The 17,640-nt window shown below is 49.6% G+C and overlaps 6 protein-coding genes across 7 annotated transcripts; 3 read left to right on the top strand and 3 right to left on the bottom strand.

Moving 5' to 3' along the window:
- Nucleotides 1-67: 67 nt before the first annotated feature.
- AFG3 (AAA ATPase afg3) lies at nucleotides 68-5,245 on the top strand. The gene is made up of 2 exons (XM_058506887.1): nucleotides 68-2,232; nucleotides 2,285-5,245. The coding sequence occupies exons 1-2, from the start codon at nucleotides 306-308 to the stop codon at nucleotides 3,049-3,051; spliced, it is 2,694 nt and encodes an 897-aa protein (XP_058357617.1). The 5' UTR covers nucleotides 68-305; the 3' UTR covers nucleotides 3,052-5,245.
- A 962-nt stretch (nucleotides 5,246-6,207) lies between these two features.
- RER1 (retention in endoplasmic reticulum protein 1) lies at nucleotides 6,208-7,644 on the bottom strand. Its single transcript, XM_058506886.1, has 3 exons — nucleotides 7,365-7,644; nucleotides 7,112-7,229; nucleotides 6,208-7,055 (listed from the first exon to the last, which is right to left on the bottom strand). Exons 1-3 carry the CDS (start codon nucleotides 7,431-7,433, stop codon nucleotides 6,676-6,678), a joined length of 567 nt encoding a protein of 188 aa, XP_058357616.1. The 5' UTR covers nucleotides 7,434-7,644; the 3' UTR covers nucleotides 6,208-6,675.
- Nucleotides 7,645-9,024, top strand: ONS95_013246 (uncharacterized protein). The gene is made up of 2 exons (XM_058506885.1): nucleotides 7,645-8,189; nucleotides 8,269-9,024. Exons 1-2 carry the CDS (start codon nucleotides 8,039-8,041, stop codon nucleotides 8,997-8,999), a joined length of 882 nt encoding a protein of 293 aa, XP_058357615.1. The 5' UTR covers nucleotides 7,645-8,038; the 3' UTR covers nucleotides 9,000-9,024.
- ATG15 (putative lipase atg15) lies at nucleotides 9,025-11,141 on the bottom strand. Its single transcript, XM_058506884.1, has one exon. It carries the CDS (start codon nucleotides 10,788-10,790, stop codon nucleotides 9,159-9,161), a length of 1,632 nt encoding a protein of 543 aa, XP_058357614.1. The 5' UTR covers nucleotides 10,791-11,141; the 3' UTR covers nucleotides 9,025-9,158.
- A 369-nt stretch (nucleotides 11,142-11,510) lies between these two features.
- On the top strand, nucleotides 11,511-16,410 carry ONS95_013244 (uncharacterized protein). Of its 2 annotated transcripts, none has more exons than XM_058506882.1 (3): nucleotides 11,511-11,965; nucleotides 12,067-12,400; nucleotides 12,448-16,410. In XM_058506882.1, exons 2-3 carry the CDS (start codon nucleotides 12,072-12,074, stop codon nucleotides 14,432-14,434), a joined length of 2,316 nt encoding a protein of 771 aa, XP_058357611.1. In that variant the 5' UTR covers nucleotides 11,511-11,965; nucleotides 12,067-12,071; the 3' UTR covers nucleotides 14,435-16,410. The 2 variants fall into 2 exon arrangements, with proteins under 2 accessions (XP_058357611.1, XP_058357612.1); XM_058506883.1 differs by having other exon boundaries at nucleotides 11,511-12,400; nucleotides 12,448-14,209; nucleotides 14,258-16,410.
- ONS95_013243 (uncharacterized protein) lies at nucleotides 14,792-16,261 on the bottom strand (the record flags this gene model as incomplete). The annotated part of the gene is made up of 3 exons (XM_058506881.1): nucleotides 14,792-15,847; nucleotides 15,896-15,996; nucleotides 16,081-16,261. The coding sequence occupies 3 exons, from the start codon at nucleotides 16,259-16,261 to the stop codon at nucleotides 14,792-14,794; spliced, it is 1,338 nt and encodes a 445-aa protein (XP_058357613.1).
- Nucleotides 16,411-17,640: the final 1,230 nt, after the last annotated feature.

Below are 17,640 nucleotides of genomic sequence, written 5' to 3'. Positions count from 1 at the left end.
TAAGCCCAATTGATGTATCATTTGCGCACGAGTAGTGTCATGAGAACCTACTAGGTACACTGCAAGAGCCATTTCCAGACAGCAGATATGACGATTGTCGGTGCACGTGATCAGCCAGGCACAGGGCGGAAACGCGGCGTCGGGATTTACTTTCGGTTTTGATAATCATGACCACTTGAACTTTTGCCTCAGCGAGCTTCCAGATCAAAACACCCCAACCCAATTCCCCCACCCCGATGCGATACAGCTAGGAGGCAATCCAATCACTACTTGTGACTCTCCTCCGACTACATTTCTACACAAGTATGCACTCAATCCTGCGACAATCCAGCAATCTTGCTCGGATATCGAGGTCCTCTCTTCAGACTGCCGCGAGAGCATCACTGCGCTCCACGAACCACGCGCCATTATCCTCCTCTGTAAGAGCTGTCCAACAAGCTCGTTTATATTCGAACAGGCAGAAGCCGACGAAGGACAATGAGGTGAAGAAGGATGACAAGGAATTGAAGGACAAGAATAATATTGAGCCACCTTCAAAAACAGCTCCGGGAACAGAGAATCTCTATGATGGCGAGACGCCACTCAGCAAGAAGGCAGAGCAGGGGCAGAATAGCGAGCCAGAGCTTGCAGAGGGTATGGTGAAGATGAATGCGGAGGATGAGATAGCCATGAAGGAGCTATTGGACACGCTGAAGCTTGGGTTGCCAAAGAGCCAGGTTGAGGTTATCGAGCGGGCGTTTGAGAATATCCAGAAAGAGGGCATGCCGAAGGAGCTAAGAGAGCTGATGGATGATGTTAGGGGCAAGCCTATGACGCTGTCATCTGCGGCAAAGTTGACGAGGTTGGCGTCGCAGATGGCGAGGAAGCAGGCCGAGAGGGACATGGGCAAAGATTCTAAGAAGTCGAGCACGGAATCCGATTCGAGTGATATGAAGGGCTCATCTGGTGGGTTTGGAGGCTTCGGAAGCCCCCCGCCAGGCGGAAATAAGGGAGGGAAACAGCAACAAGACGGTGGTTTCAAGGTCGGCGAAATCAAGATCGATATGGGCACGCTGTTGCTCTCAGCATTCGTGTCATACCTGATGTATAGGATGGTCATGCCTGGAGAGAGCAGACGGGACATCACATACCAGGAGTTTAGAAGCACGTTCCTCGACAAGGGACTGGTTGAGAAGTTGACGGTCACAAATGGAGGGAAGGTCAGAGTCGATTTACATCGTGAAGCTACACAGCAGATGTTCCCAGATTCTCCTGCCGTCAACCCTAACTTCCACTACTACTTCTCGATTGGCTCCGTGGAGTCATTTGAGCGGAGACTGGATGAGGCGCAAAATGAGCTTGGAATTCCTACCTCGGAGAGGATACCTGTCAACTATGCCTCAGAAGGTGATGCCTGGGGACTGATCCTCAGCTTTGGTCCTACGATTTTGTTCATTGGTGCGATCTTCTACATGTCGCGGCGAGCATCTGGAGGTGGAGGAGGTGCCAGTGGTGTCTTTGGCATGGGCAAGAGTCGAGCAAAGCAGTTCAACCACGAGACGGATGTCAAGGTTAAATTTGCCGATGTTGCCGGTATGGACGAAGCAAAGGCAGAGATTATGGAATTCGTCTCTTTCCTGAAGACTCCTGAGCAGTTCCAACGCCTCGGTGCCAAGATCCCTCGAGGAGCTATTCTCTCTGGTCCTCCTGGAACGGGTAAAACGCTTTTGGCCAAGGCCACTGCTGGCGAATCCCAAGTTCCCTTCTTCAGCGTTTCTGGTTCGGAGTTCGTGGAGATGTTCGTCGGTGTTGGTGCTTCAAGAGTGCGCGACCTCTTCGCCATGGCGAGAAAGAACACTCCTTGTATCATCTTCATCGATGAAATCGATGCTATCGGAAAGGCCCGTGGGAAAGCTGGATCGTTCGGTGGCGGTAACGATGAGCGAGAAGCTACGTTGAATCAGATCTTGACCGAGATGGACGGTTTCAACACCGCTGAGCAAGTAGTTGTTCTTGCTGGTACGAACAGACCGGATGTTCTTGACAAGGCATTGATGCGTCCTGGTCGATTTGATAGACATATCGCTATCGACCGACCTACTATGGATGGACGAAGACAGATATTCATGGTTCATCTCAAGAAGATTGTCACGAATGAGGATTTGGAGTACTTGACTGGACGTCTCTCTGCTTTGACCCCGGGCTTCTCAGGAGCGGATATCGCTAACTGTGTCAACGAAGCTGCTTTGATTGGTAAGTGCTGTTTCTTATTTCCATACATTGGTTTCATACTGACAATTCACAGCGGCCCGGACGAGTGCGAAATCTGTAGAGATGCTCCATTTCGAACAAGCCATTGAGCGTGTCATCGGTGGCCTGGAGAAGAAGTCCCTTGTCCTCTCACCTGAGGAGAAGAAGACCGTTGCATACCACGAAGCCGGTCACGCCATCTGTGGATGGTACTTCAAGTACGCCGATCCTCTTCTGAAAGTCTCCATCATTCCACGTGGCCAAGGAGCTCTCGGATACGCCCAATACCTCCCAGCAGGCGACACCTATCTCATGAACGTTAACCAGCTCATGGACCGCATGGCCATGACCCTCGGAGGCCGAGTCTCAGAAGAACTTCACTTCGATACCGTCACTTCCGGCGCCTCAGATGACTTCAACAAAGTCACTCGCATAGCTACAGCCATGGTCACCAAATGGGGCATGAGCAAGAAACTCGGCCCCCTCCACTTCGAGGACAACGAGCAGGCCTTACACAAACCATTCGCTGAGTCCACTGCCCAAACTATCGACGCTGAAGTCCGCCGCATCATTGACGAGGCATACAAGCAGTGCAGAGACCTCCTGACAGAGAAGAAAGCCGAAGTAGGGATCGTCGCTGAGGAGCTTCTCACCAAGGAAGTCCTCGATAGAAACGATATGGTTCGATTACTAGGCGCTCGCCCATTCGACGAGAACAAAGATTTCACAAAGTACTTCGGTGGTAGTGGAGAGAAGAGCGCACCTCCGCCGTTCCCATCAGAGAGCACGGACTCTCCACCTGAGCAGCCCAACCCCGTATGAGACGACGTGAGACTGAACAAGGGGGAGAACATGTAGAATATCGGTTGATAAGTAAGGAAGCGCATGAGGATGAAGGCGCGGATGGGGACGGAAGAGGATGGGATTACTACTCACTTACTTGTACTGTACAGCATATTCACGGGCGTTCGTTGGGTCATTGAAAGAAGGAAGAGAAAACCAAATGCATTTTCGCATTCTTCGTCGAGCAGGCATCCGGGCAGGACAAAAAATTTCATCTCGAAAACCACACTTCACTCACCCTGTTCTCTTTTGTTTACGCCTTTTGGATGGTGGAGCGGAGTAGGCTGGAGAGTGAGTGAATTGTGCTGCCTACGAGGAGGAAAAGGCGGAATGTATGGGAGGGATCGGGTAGATAAGCCAGCTATTGTAGAGAATGGAATTGTATAGGTACGCAATTAGGATGAGACTACACTCTTCTGTGTCTAGCTGAACTATCTCTTCTTGGCTGAATATTTCTTTCATAATATTTTGTTTGGGGGAAAGGGGTGGAGAATAAGCGAGGCCCTAGAAGCGAGAACTCACATGAAAACAAAAACATTTTCCCCCAGGTATCATCAACATTAGCTCGACAAACTCCTCAAAGTCTGCAGATCCATTGTACAAGTAACACCCATCGGGCCATGCGCTCTCTCAAAATCAACAGGTTGTGGAAAGCTTGACACCCCGTTCTCAATAATCTCGAGATCTGTCAATCCCATCCGCACACGGTGTACGTCTCCTACTAATCGGATCACCAATGCTCTCCCTAGAACACGATATTTCTTAGTGGTACGTCGAAGTATTATCGCTACATTGGTGCCCAAGAATTGACATGTCAGATCTCCCTCTCGAGCATTCACTCGAGTCAGACCTAAGTGCCATGTATCGGTCACAAAGTATTGGACCGATTTAGCTTGGTGATGAGCGGCCAGAATTGAAGATTTGGTTTTTTTCATTCGAAGCAATTTGAGAAGCCTCGTAAGTACTTGTTCGATGTGATCGCTTTACAGACACTTTCGAGCACTGAAATGGCGTCAATAGGCGCTTCACGTCTTTCGACGTGATGCTGCTGACCAATCCATTGTGTAAATGAGCTCCGTGCAGGCGGTCTGGTACATATTTCTTGAAAAACGTGTCAGGGGACGCAAAGTACACGCTTCTCTCTTCCAATGCTGGGTATAGCTCTTTGATTGTCCCGTAATCATACCAGAAACCTCAAAAGAGGAGTCGAGGATGGCAAATTCCACCAATGGCTATTACGCAGACCAAGGTCTCTCTGCAAGATCCGACTGAGTCTGACGAGCTTTACATTTTGGAACTTGCCATGCTTAGCTTCTGCATTATAGAAATCCATCACACTACTGTAGATCTCGTGTGGCGTTTTCGAAGAGTCGGCTATGAGCTTTCCCCGACAATCTTCTGCAAGTCCTAACAGACCGAAGACTTTATCTTGTCTCCTCTGCGACTCTGAATCTTGGGATAACCCAAGGAGATGACTTAACGTAGGTGGCTCTAAATGAAGCGGGAGTGTCAAAGTACGCTATCTCCGGCCCAATTGGGCTGGCAGTGACAGTGAGATATCCTGCAGTAGTCTTTTCATTATCGAATCCATCGAGAGTGAAGATTTAGAAGAGACTTGCCGCTCTGCATGATCAATAGCACCAATGAAAGTGTCCCAAGATATTGAACATACCTCATCACCCTCCGAATAGCCCTGGTCATAGCAGCAGTAGATGGTTGATCTTCTTGCCAACGCCACTTCTTGGATGATCCGGATCCGCGTCCAATATTTCCTCGTGCAGAGGTACGAGATCCCAACGAGTTCGTCACATCTTAGTTTCTCTGACTCACGCAAGGCAGAGACAGCCCCCTCATTTTCTATATGAGAACGGTTTTCTCTCATGCGTGCGATAGCGTCGAAAGCCCTTATCTCAGCATCGTGGGCGTTGATTGCACGCAACGAGGCTTCGGGGCGACCCAGCCAGATCAACGCCTCATTCGCCTCCGCATAGATTCGATTCATTAATTGCAACTGGACTGCTCTTTTCCTTGGTACTCGTCTGATTGATACAAATAGCGTCTACCCATAGCACTCTCTCCTGCATCTCGTGTCTGAGACCGTCGAGTGCGATTGCGAGGTTAGAAGTGATAACCTTATACTGCCCATCGATGTTAATTGTTTGGTCGACTGATGAAGTACCCCATTGATAGGATAGGGCTTCGTAGTTGGGGTTCATCTTAGGAGACACAATACGTAGCTCGGCTTTATCATTACAATGGGCAGAGGGGTGCGCGCCGTACAGGGTGAGAAGACGGATCTCTTCTAATGCGGGATCGAGAGGGTGGTAGTGGAAATCCTGACTGGGGAAGGCCTGCTTGACCAGCGAATAGTTTCAAAAGGAAGACATCTTCTTGGCTGGTCTAGATATCGGAGTAGTCGTCCTCAAATTAGTGATATCGGTGAACCGTTGTGAGTTGGGAACCTCGCCGACAACTAACATGCAGCCGTCAAGAGCTGAAACCTTTGCAAGCCACATGCTAGCATGACCAATAGTATTTCAGCCATTTCGGATCGTCCCCTTTTTGTTCATTCTATATTTGTAGTGATTTTCATCTTCCTTTTGACCCAAGTAGGACCGAGTGTTGACACTCCGGCAGCTTTCAACCGAGGCTAACTGATAATACTTGCTGGCGGCGGCTCGCACAAAGCCAATTGAGGACATGTTACATTGAAGCGATGCAAGACCAGCATAGCAGCCGCGAATGAATAGCGATATACAAGAGTCGAGAACATCGGGAGGGGAGAAATATAGATGGGTGAGTTTGACCTGATGAGTCCTCGCTCTTGATCAGCGCGGACGACCCAGGTGGGATACGACCTTGCACTTGCTCCACTGAAATAACAGGACTGCCAAACACCCGTTTGGAAGCAAGGTAGTTTACCATAGAAGGCACTGACCCGAGTCAACTACCAAGTAACTGCCACAATACTTCTTCACACCTTTGCGACCGGTCCTCTCCCTTGTTGTCTTCCGGGTAGCACTTGCGACCAAGACCAGGACACTCAAAAGCAATTTTCCGCTCCAGCACAACACACAGATAACGAAGAAAACCTCTGCAGGAGAACCCCAAAAACGACTACTATCAGATCAAAATGCATATATTCTATATCCCAGCGCCCAAGCAAGCATCTTAGCAGGCGATGCCGTCCATGCCATCCAGCCTGCAGCCCTATGCCCATGAAACCCTAAGGTATAGCTCAACAAGAAGGGTGTTTGTGTGTCTCAATCATTAAAGGACAGTATCGTCTCATCTTCTCTTCTCATCTCTTTCTTTTCATTTCCTGTCACAATTCATGTATTGCGTTGAACTGTATCCAGGCGCCAATTCCATCCATATCGAAACTTTTTGTACAAATGATGATGATTCGTTTCGCGCCATCAGCTACAGTGATACAACATGCTGTGGTTCCCCGCAACGACTAAATTCTCAGAATGATATCTCGCAGGGAGAAGTCGATGTGGTAGGTGATTGGGAGGGATTAAGAGCTGTTCTTGGTGTACTTCGTCTTGCCGAATGAGAATGGTACGTAACGGTACTTGATCATATGCTGGATTTGTCTCCTCACTGTTGAGTTGTCAGCTTTCGTCCACTAATTGGATAAATTGCCCTTCGCAACAACGAGGCCCGATGTGGGGACATACTAGTCAAGGTGAATAGAATCAGCCAATAAATTACCAAGACCGGCCAGAATACAGGGATATCGAAGATCGAGAACCAAGTGCAGATGAAACCAATAGTGATAGCCCTTGTACTCGCATACCAGAACTTGAATTCAGGCAGGCGGCGGATGAAGGGTCTGAACTCCTCGTCCTGCTTAGTGGGGAGCCCGCCGGCTGAGCCGTCTTCCATGTCATTATCTATCGCTTCGTTGGAGGGGTCGAATTTGGGTTGTAAGAAGGCGAGGAAGAGGTTGAGAAGATAAATGCCCAGCGAGTATGCGACTGAGATTCATGTTAGCGGTTTGAAGAGGTTGCCATTGAGATGTTGATTGACATACCAATGTACCATCCTTGTGCGAGAAATATGCGGAGGAAGAAGAAGGACAGGAGACCTGCGGTTCCCAACCATCTGAATGGAGTGTAGGGAGTCGACTTGTCGAGCCAAGTTTGGTACTGCTAGAAGTCCTATCAGCCATTACCCACTTCCACAGCTTGCCTCGACCTCATCACATCCCACCTCTGACATCTAACCACTCTTCCCAAAATCACCGCATCATCAATTAACACCATCCAAACTTAAATAAAACTTACACGCTGCAACCTCGACGTCTGCGCGCTCACAGCCGCGAAAGGGGTCTGCTCGGGCTCCAGGGAATCCATCTTGCCGCGTATCGTCTCTAATTCCCTTTCTCTCGGAAAAAAGCTGCAGAACAATCGAATGGTATCGACTGCGTGTATTCGGAATTGGCAGATGTGTCCTGAGTGCTGATTGCGGAGGAGAAAGACAGTGGCGCAAAAGACAGCGTTGAAGGGGGATGGAAGGAAAGGGCTGCGGCTCCTTAAAGGCTGGCTGGCTGCGCTGCGTAATTTCTTAACACCTGTTCGCGTCGGTCTTTCTTGGTCGCTCGCTGGTCCAGATTTCCGTTGAGCTGCCGCGAATCATTGCAGGGGGGCTGCGGCCCGACTGTTTCTCCGCTACAAAGGTCAGGTGACTCAGCTTTGTTGGAACAATGGAATGGAACAAGCGGGATCGACCGAGGTTGTAAAGTACTCGTAAAGTACATGAACGACAGGGGTAGCTCGCTTTGAATCGGTGTATCGGATGTGGGCTTGCTTGCTTGGTGGGTTGCTGTTGATCCTAATGTCATCCAGTTTGGGCTTTACATTACAGCTTCCTTGTTCCACTTACTTGTTAAGCTGGTCTTGACTTCACATCGCTCAATTTGACTCCAAACATAACAAATTGTAAAGCAGTCCTATTCACGATGACCGCAATGAGAAGTTTGAGGCCAATTGCCTCTCAATTCCGAGCTGCGACGTCTGCCCTCCCCGCTATAGCTCGAGCATACTCAGCAGGGCCAGCGAAGTCCTACGAATTCATCGAGACGAGTGAACCTAGACCAGGAGTTGGGCAGAGTACGTTCAATCTCGATCTTACAATATAATATCATCTCCAAAACCGCAATCGAATGCTAACACTCCCCTCCTCAAACAGTAACCCTCAACCGTCCCAAAGCCCTCAACGCTCTCTCCACCCCCCTCATCACCGAACTCAACACCGCCCTCCTCGCCTTCGATGCCTCCTCCTCCATCTCCAGCATCATCCTAACCGGCTCTCAGAAAGCCTTCGCCGCTGGCGCCGACATCAAAGAGATGTCCACGCTCACCTTCTCCGAAGCATACACCAAGTCTTTCATAGAATCCTGGTCACTACTCACCACCACCATCAAGAAGCCCATCATCGCAGCCGTGTCCGGACACGCTCTAGGCGGGGGGTGTGAATTGGCTCTGATGTGCGATATCCTGTATTGTACCGAGAATGCAAATTTTGGACAGCCAGAGATCAAGTTGGGGACGATTCCTGGGGCGGGGGGAAGTCAGAGGTTGACGAGGGCGATTGGGAAGGCCAGGGCGATGGAGTTGATCCTGACGGGGAAGAATTTCACCGGGAAGGAGGCCGGGGAGTGGGGTGTTGCGGCGAGGACGTTTGCGAGTTGGGAGGAGCTGATGGAGGGGAGTTTGAAGACGGCGGAGACGATTGCGGGCTATAGTAAGGTGGCTGTAATGGCTGCGAAGGAGGTGGTAAATAAGAGTCAGGATTTGCCGTTAAGAGATGGGGTGGAGTATGAGAGGAGGGTATTTCATAGTTTGTTTGGAAGCGAGGATCAGAAGATTGGCATGAAGGCTTTTGCCGAGAAGAAGAAGCCCGAATGGAGTCACAAGTAGACTGGTCTTGAAATTGTAATGTGGTATGTCTTGAATGAATTGTTCGCTGAACTCCTAATGCTAAACCGATGCGCCTATTGTCACTCGCCTTGACAGTGCCCAAATAAACGCCCGTGTTACTCTGCTGGCATTCGTGCCCATTTAAGTCATAAATACAATCTAGATTTCTTCTTTCATAATCATGGCTTGCCCTTCCCATTCCTTACAGAACCCAAAGAAACTTCGTCTGACGCAGTGTGACTTTCCACCTGGAGTGTGGGATGGTTTGGATGAGGAAGTAGGGGATGGATCAACGCATATCAGCCCGAACCATTCTTTCGAAGTACATGAGTGGGTAGTCGTAGTCGGTGGTGTTGTCGACGTGGGCATTGGTGGGGGAGATGTGATGGTATGTGACTGGGTAGTCGTAATATCATCGCAACCCCAGAAGAGACCAGGTGTTTCACAATGTGTTGAGGTTGGGTTATTTGAAGCCGGTGATGTGGAAGTGGGATCATTACATCCAAACCAACCAGGTGTCTCGCACGTGGATGTAGATGTGGATGTTGTTGTTTTGGTTGGCGTAGGCGAGCTGACACTAGTGCTAGTGGTTGTTGTAGTCTTCTCATCGTTGCAACCAAACCATCCTGGAGTCTTACATGTCGATGTAGACGTAGTTGTGGTACTGGTGCTGGTAGTTGTTCCTGTTGTGGTCGTTGTCTCGTCCAAGCAGCCCCACCATCCAGGGGTTTGACATGTCGATGTCCGTGTCCTGGTTTTGGTCGAAGTTGAAGACGGTTCGGTCGAAGTCTTGCTACTATTGCCAGTAACTTCTTTCCACAGAGGGCAATCATAACACTCGGGTGTGAATTTACACTCCGGTGCCTTTGTCCATTTCTTGATCACGTTCTCAATAACATAGATGATCTTGTGGGTGATGATCGAAACCCTCGTGCCGTTGAGATTGACCACATCGAATACACACTCTCTTCCGGTATGGCATGCACTCTCCAGTGCATATCCTGCATAAGAACACGAAGCCGTTGCTCCATTGCAGGTGCCCATGTAAATTGGGTCAGCATTCTGGCCAAAATGGAAAGCTCCAGTGTATTCTCGCTGCCCCGGTCTGTCGGGGTCCACTCCAGGCGGAACTGGAAGGCCAAGTCGATTTGCTGGTAAAGCATCCGGGACTGCTTGGAAGGTCAACACAGGCTTACCATAAGTCAACCCGATCATAGCGCTAACAGAACCTCCAAGAGAGTGACCAGACATCCACACTTCAGAGTCCGGGTACATGGCCGTGACATTGTTGTACAAGCTTCGAGCAGCGGCGTAGTATCGATTCTCCTTCTTTAGACTCTTCTTCAAGCAAGTCAAATTGCAAGTATAAGTGCCTGTGGCACAGTCGCAAACCTGGCGGTAGAAAGTGCTTCCTTGTTGGCCACAGCAACAGCTGAAGAAGAGGTTATCGTTCTCCTTGTCGTTTGTAGTGGTCCCATCTCCATCCCAGATAGCCAAAGTTGTCCCTTTCAGCCCAATGACTATCGTCGAGTTGTCCTCATTTCCGTATAAATATCCTCGAAGACCGTCACTATCCCAGCCAAACCCCACATCGTTCGTCCGGTTGAATCCCCCATTAACATCTTTCCAGTCACCAGTGTCCGGTGCATCAACATATGCATTCGCTGCCATTTGGGCAAATGTCAATATCGTTTCCATATTGGTGACATCTGGACCCTGCACTTCATCCATCGTCCATGCTTCGGGCGACGAAGACCATACATCTGAATACTGTCTTGCTGCCGCCACCATAGGGTCTACAACTGAGGGACGCGCATCCTTTAATCGATGAATCTTGAGAGGGCTTGTCCGTACAACCAGCGGTCTGTTGACTTTCTCCACATTCCCCTCTTCTGACTCTATCCACAAGTGTTGCGCGGTCTTCGGTACATCATGTCGTCTGTGAACTGTGGGGCGGTTGAGGTCACCATGGTGGAAGACATGCCGTAATGTCTATAAATGTCAGCAAACTGGCAAATACACAGAGTATGGATAACGTACGAAGATATGCTCGTTATTCCGAGGCGTTGAGGCATCTGGTGGTGAGAGGTATGGAGGCAGTATGGGTATTGGTTGTTGTTGTTGTTGTTGTTGTTGTTGTTGACTCGCGGCATCGGAGGCACCAGTAATCGGCGACGATAAGGCAAGGAACGAAAGCAGCAGTCCGGCAGTGACTCTGCCCGCAGAAGTACATGTCGGAAGGGTTGTGTGCCGGTGAAGTCTCATAGTCAAGGAATATGGCTGTAAAGACAATAGGAAAGAGAAGAGAAGAACGTCGACGAGGAGCGATGATGTGATGGATGTGTTGGAATAGCCTCCGCATGCACACCCAGGCGATCATCAAAGAGGCGTCAGGCGTCAGGTGCATGGGGGGGGGGGGGGGGGGGGGGGTGGGCCAGGCGGGCAAGGCAAGGCTGCACGAGTCACTGACTGGGGCGAGCGGGCAAGTGACAGAGTGATGCTGAGAGGCTGCGGGGCCCTAAAGGCTGCGAAGCGGGATTCAGATCACTGTGCTCTCATTGTAAGACCGCTGGAGTGCTCACATGTACGCAGCATGAAGCCTGAGCGAATAGCACCAGATCCGCGTCATACCTCTGGGTTCAAGGCTCTAACGAAAACCTCCAAGCACTCAGCACCCAGCACTCCACTCCACTGCTGCACTGCAACTCGCTCTCATGTGCTCGGTATCAGCGGCACCCATTGCTGTAGAGCCACGATTCTGATCCCCCTCTCTGCTCGTGGATCACCCCGGATTCGAGAGATGTAATAGTCGTCGTTATATTTTCGGGTTTCTTCGTCTCCGCAAATCTGGGCCTTTCGTTGCCTCAGACTCGTTTATCCAGTGATCTTATCCCGGCTGTATCAGAGTTTCAGTCGTAGACAGTTCATGCGGCATCGTTGGCTGCGTAAGAAGGACTAACAGACAGGTAAATAGAAGCTTTTCCTCCTCTTTTCTCCTTTTCTTCCCAATAGATCCTCTTGTTCAAAATGCAAGCAATTACTGACAAGATGATGTTCACTCTCCCAGATTTTATGGCATCTCCGGAGCGTAAGAAGAGCGACCACCAACGTCCTCGCCCCCTACAGCTGTCCAAGTCCTTCATCAAACCTCCGCCGGCCAGCCCGGACCGTGGAGCACGAGTTCAGAGAGCCAGCACTATACAGAATGGGGTAGCATCAGAAAGGATGATGGCAGACAAGTCGAGTTCAGGAAGGGGAGATAGGCGTCAGCGGACGCAATCAGATCTTTTTGAGAAGGGAGGATCGGAGGAAGAGGGAGACAGTACGGGCAGTGAAACAACCGGGAAATTGCCAGATGACTTTGATAAACTTCCAATCGAGCTTGTCAGTCTGAGTGATAGGTTAGTGATCAAGATCTAGGTAGTTGGGCCTACTGACTTATTGCCAGCTTCATCGATTCGCTCTCTGCAAAAGTCCACCCCACCCCACCATCTGTCGACAAATTATCCGCCTTATTTCAAGACTTCTATGTAGTTGCCGCCAACCATATCAATACCCATATTTCCGCACTCTCCTCCCGCCAGCATCGGGAGAGCTCCCCAGCGCCTTCTGTAGCAACCAGGATAAGGGCGAAAGCTGCCTCGATTGGTAATAAAGATAAGCCCAAGGTTCCACTTGTCAGACAGGACTCAGAACAGCAGATGCTCACTGCTGAGGAAATTGCGGACAGGAAACGAGCTCGGAAAGTTTTGGAGCAGAAGCGGGTTGCCTTGGAGGAAGCTGTGGAGCGGAGAGTGACGGAAGGGATCTACAGTCGAATATGGAGGCATAGGAGTACCCAGGATGAAGCCCAGGACGAAAAGCTGCGTTCAAAGACTGCCGCTCTTTCAGTGGTTGGGATTGGCTTGACAGATCTTGGAATAGACCTGGACCAAGAGTCAAGCGAAAACCCTGATGCTACCGACGATAAAGAAAAGGAAGTTAAGGAGTGGCTTGAGGGTGCGAGAGAGGAACTTGTTGCCATGAATGATGAGAAGTATCCTCTCGGCAAGCTACACCATCTGAAGGCAGCTCACAAAGCTATTGTCGACACATTATCACACTTTCATCCCTCATCATCAGCGGATGAGATTATGCCAATGCTGATATACACCTTGATCACATCTCGACCAGAGGGGATTGATGTAATCAGCAACTTGTACTTCATACAACGGTTCCGGAACGAAAGCAAGATTGATGGAGAAGCTGCTTATTGCTTGACGAATCTCGAAGCCGCTATCACATTTCTTGAAACTGTAGACCTTGCAAGTCTCAGAGCAGATGAGAATCCTTCTGGACCTCCAAAGTCCAACAGTCGACCAACTACTCCAAGATTAGAGAAGGCAGACCCATTGCTCGCACTCACCCCGTCACCAAAACCGTCAAATCCTGAGGTCAACTCGGATAATGCAAGTCCAACAATCACAAAGTCTCATACATTCCCAGCAGGACTTCGTCCGACGCAGCAGATTCAAAATCGACGGCTGAGTGATATGTTCCAGCCACCAGCAGTCTTGGGTGCTGCCGGTGATGCGGTCATGAATACCGCCGATCAAGGTTTCAAGACGATAGGCAACAGTCTTGGGGATAGCTACAAGTTCCTAGTTGGGAAGCTTAAAGAGCGACAAGATGAAGCTAGTGGCAAGAAGACGGAGATCATTGTCCCAAAAACTCTTGATGACGCCCGGAAACTCGTCAGCACACCACCACTCGAGGACGAAGAATCAGCTAGTGGAGCGAGCTCGCTCCATAGCACTGAAGTGACGGGGAGGAATAGAGCTGATTCTGGAACTAGCTCAGTCAAGCTGGACGATAAAGTCTTGAGCATCATTGGTGGCCGGAAATATGCCCGGGATCGAAGTACAGACAGTGTACGAAGTGCCAGTACAACTGGCAGCAACAAGAAAGTTGCTTTTGCTGAAGAAGGAGCCGGCAAAGTTCCATCACCACTGCACAACTCTGCTCCAGCACCAGCGCCATCACCGGCACCAGCGAACCCAGCCATTGTAGAATCAATGAGGAATCTTGGAAATTCACTGAATCCTATGAACAGGATTGCTGGCATGGGAATGATGCGTGGTTTTGGGCGTACTACGCCAGTGGCTACCACGCCTACAACGCCAAATCCGGGGAAATCGATACCGGACGGAGGCATTGCAGACCTCACAACTGTAAGTATCCCTCTAGGAGACACTGTACCTTGCACTAACACAATCCAGGCATTCCCAGATCTGGCCCCGGTGCTCCCAGCAAAAGAGGTGCCCAAGATCGCACCACCGATCAAAAAGTTTATGGATCTACAGAATCCAGGCGAGTTGAGAATCAACGAAGTTTTAGAGCTCTTGCGAGACTATAGGAGGTTAGCAGGGGCGTTGAAGGATATGGGTGCTGTTTGATATACGATTGGGTCGTTCTTTACCGCGTTGGGATTTGGGTCAGGCGTGAGGGATAAGAGCATTATTTGTGGCGTTATGGAAGGGATGTGAGATACATATACGTGTATGTCCTTTGGCGTTAGATGGGATGTAGATGAGTGAGTGAGTAGAGCATACTTCCCGAGTTTGAAAACAACTTCATACAAAGAGTGAAGATACGTCGTCTTGGCTTGAACAATGAGTTGACAGTCAAATTCATCTAGTACTGACAATGGAAGTATCTTTCCACCCGCCATGCGGAATTCCTGCTCTCTAACTCCCTGAGGAATCCTCAATGTTTCAGCCTCAACACCCTGTCGGTCTTCTTACTGAAGCTCTCTACATCCAGCCTAACCTTCTTCCCAAGAACCCAACACCCCCAAACCAGGCCGTCACCCCTGTAAAGACAATCAACTCCCCATAACCACTCCCATACCCCAGTCCCACTCTCCCCTTCCAGCTCTCGCCCTTCAAAAGCGCCTCGCTCAACGGTCCCGCTGCCACAGCGCCAACTCCCCTCGCCGCACTAATAATCCCAATCAACAGCCCCATATCCACCGTTGGATCTTCACCCTTAACCAGCTTCATCACCCCCGCATTCGTGCTGACGAATCCACCAGCAAAGAATCCATAGACGATAGCGAAAACGATCAGGAGTGGTAAGGCTGTGGACAAGCCCCAGAAGAGGAAGACTGAGATGGTCGCCCCAACGGAGCAGAGAAGGATGATAGTCGTGACGTGGAAGCGATCACAGAGCATACCCATTATAACAGTAGCCCCGACGCCAGAAGCATTCAGCAGCGCAACCAACATCGTCCCAACTGCTCTCGAGTGTCCAAGCGAGCTAGCAAACGTGGGAAGGTACAAGCTAGGAATGAAACATCCCACCGACTCAATCACAAGCCCGACTTGCAACAGCCAGAACGAAGGTGATTTCAAGAACCCGAGGCCAACATAACGCTGCGAAGTTGGGTTCCTCGACACTGGAATCCGAGGTCTTAGGAAGCAGATGAGGGGTGATGAGAGGATGAGAAGCGCCGTGCCCCAAATCCGCAACGTGGTGCGGAATCCCCATCTCTGCAGCAAACTGTTCAGCACGAACGGGATGATGAGACCTCCCGCTCCTGTACCAGCCCACATGATCCCGAAGGCAAGACCTTTACGCTGCACGAACCACTCGTCGATATACAGCAGGGTGGGATAATAGATGATGCATCCGCCCAGGGCGTAGAGGACTCCTTGTGTTAGGATGAGGTGTGGCACGTTTTGGGCGAAGGAGGCGGCGAAAATACCGGCTGCCATGAGAGGGAGGCCGGCCCATTTCAAGGTGCTGGCTAGGTGGGAGAATTTTTTGTACGCGGGGAAGAGGACGAGGCCAGACACGTACATCAGTCCCTGGGTATTGTTAGCTTGTCTTTGAGAATCGTCATGTGCTTGTATTACTGTGGCAGTTGTTCCTATGACGGCAATGCCAGAAGAGTTCGATGAGAAGAGTTCATGGTGGCCGTAGAATTCTTGGAAGACACCAAAGGAGAACGGAAATCCTGATTAAGAAATTAGCTAGCGTAGAAGGCACATTATAAACAGTAAATCTCAAAATGTGAAGGAGGTGAACTAAGTATGCATACCCCACACAAGAGCTTCAATCACGAATCCAGCAGCCAAGAACAACCACGCATCTTTCCCGCTGTCAGCTCGTGGGAGAGAGAACTCCTGGTGAGCTATTGCTGCTTCTTCTGGTATTTCTCCCGAGTCGGGATCTAGGTACCCAGATAGGTCGTTCAGAGCGATTGCATTTTGAGCCTCCATCAATTGGGTTCGAAGGTAAGTACTTCAATTATGGGATTTGGGTGTTAGAAGTGGAGTTTCGAAGGGTGAGAAGAAACAAACAAACAAATAAAGGGATGATGTCTTTTATGGATGGCGGGGTGCTCTTACCCCTCACCCGCATGGTGGGGAGTGGGTTGATAGGCACTGCTTATGCGGCGAGTGAGTCAAAGAACCTTGGAAAGCGAATGAGAGATGGTACGGTACTGTGCTGCAAGCGCTTGCACTGGTACCGCTCAGGCTGTTGTTGACAGGGCGTGCTTTAGCGAGCTCAAAGGTGGGGTGCGTCAACCGTGATGATGGCATGGGTGGATTCTAACATCGATATTGGTAGAACAGTGAACCTCAGAGGTAGATTTCGACAAGAACGGAATTGTGTTTGCTGTTTATAACAAGAGCTGAGATGAGGTTAGACCTTGCCCCCCTCTTGGCACTAGTGAGGTAGGAAGATGGGTATGGGAATAGCTGCCCATTTTGAATGAAAATATTGAGACACTTCAACATGAATCTGATGATGAGCCAGGCCACGGCACGCAAGACTCTCAGAAGCGTCGATAAGTTCTGATGCTCATGTGAATAGCAACATCGAGAATTATGGTACACAACGAGGTCCTTCCTAATCAAATGCCTGCAGAGACTTTCATGGAGCAAATTTTGTGTTTCTTGATCCAAGATCTACCAGCAATGTTATCATTATTGATAGAAATAATTTAACTAAGTAGACTCCTTGATTTGGAAAATGACTCTGCTCATGGACGGGAAAATTAGTGCTGGGCGAAGACGTACTTGAAGGAGAAGGCTCGTCTCTGTCAGAAGAGCACAGAGCTCTTCCTAAATGCAAAGAATTTGTCTTTTTGTAGATCGTAGCAATATTGCTGGCTATGAATAGTTCTTAAATCACTGATTATCCTTTTATTACAATATGCTCAAGCAATAGAGATACTTCTTGAACAAATTTCTTTTGCTCATCTTCGTTTGTGTAAGCGAGCATCAGCATTTACATAGTAAATATAACGCCTCAAAAGTGCCGTTGACATCGTTGACCCATTCCTCTCATCTTGAAGCTCAGACAGATACATTCAATAATTATAAAGGTGAATAGGGATTCACTCTTCGAACAATTCTCTCTTCAGGCACACAAGTCCCCTCGAAAAATAAAGGTGGCAAGGTCAACAAACTCAGATCTTGACTCCATCCACAAACCATCTTCCTCGAATTCTCAACTACCATGGCCGAAGTCGACCACACCACCCAAGCAACCTTTGTTGCGCATGACCCCAGATCCAGGACTGTCTTCTGCTGTGCCAACCAGTGAGTTTCCAATGTTCTATCCTTAACTTTGCATTCACACTCCCTTGCTT

The sequence above is a fragment of the Cadophora gregata genome (assembly GCF_030347475.1).
Source record: "Cadophora gregata isolate MNR1 chromosome Unknown scaffold_7, whole genome shotgun sequence".
NCBI classification, from domain to species: Eukaryota; Fungi; Ascomycota; class Leotiomycetes; order Helotiales; family Ploettnerulaceae; genus Cadophora; species Cadophora gregata.
The sequence above is the reverse complement of the archived record's forward strand: the minus strand, read 5'-3'. Positions and strand labels throughout refer to the sequence as shown.

Coding starts and splice junctions, on each gene's coding strand:
- AFG3 (XM_058506887.1), top strand. CDS start 306: ATGCACTCAATCCTGCGACAATCCAGCAATCTTGCTCGGATATCGAGG. Junction 2,233..2,284: donor CAACGAAGCTGCTTTGATTG/GTAAGTGCTGTT, acceptor GACAATTCACAG/CGGCCCGGACGAGTGCGAAA.
- RER1 (XM_058506886.1), bottom strand. CDS start 7,433: ATGGATTCCCTGGAGCCCGAGCAGACCCCTTTCGCGGCTGTGAGCGCG. Junction 7,230..7,364: donor AGACGTCGAGGTTGCAGCGT/GTAAGTTTTATT, acceptor TAGGACTTCTAG/CAGTACCAAACTTGGCTCGA. Junction 7,056..7,111: donor CGCACAAGGATGGTACATTG/GTATGTCAATCA, acceptor CATGAATCTCAG/TCGCATACTCGCTGGGCATT.
- ONS95_013246 (XM_058506885.1), top strand. CDS start 8,039: ATGACCGCAATGAGAAGTTTGAGGCCAATTGCCTCTCAATTCCGAGCT. Junction 8,190..8,268: donor TAGACCAGGAGTTGGGCAGA/GTACGTTCAATC, acceptor CTCCTCAAACAG/TAACCCTCAACCGTCCCAAA.
- ATG15 (XM_058506884.1), bottom strand. CDS start 10,790: ATGGTGGCGGCAGCAAGACAGTATTCAGATGTATGGTCTTCGTCGCCC.
- ONS95_013244 (XM_058506882.1), top strand. CDS start 12,072: ATGGCATCTCCGGAGCGTAAGAAGAGCGACCACCAACGTCCTCGCCCC. Junction 12,401..12,447: donor CTTGTCAGTCTGAGTGATAG/GTTAGTGATCAA, acceptor ACTTATTGCCAG/CTTCATCGATTCGCTCTCTG.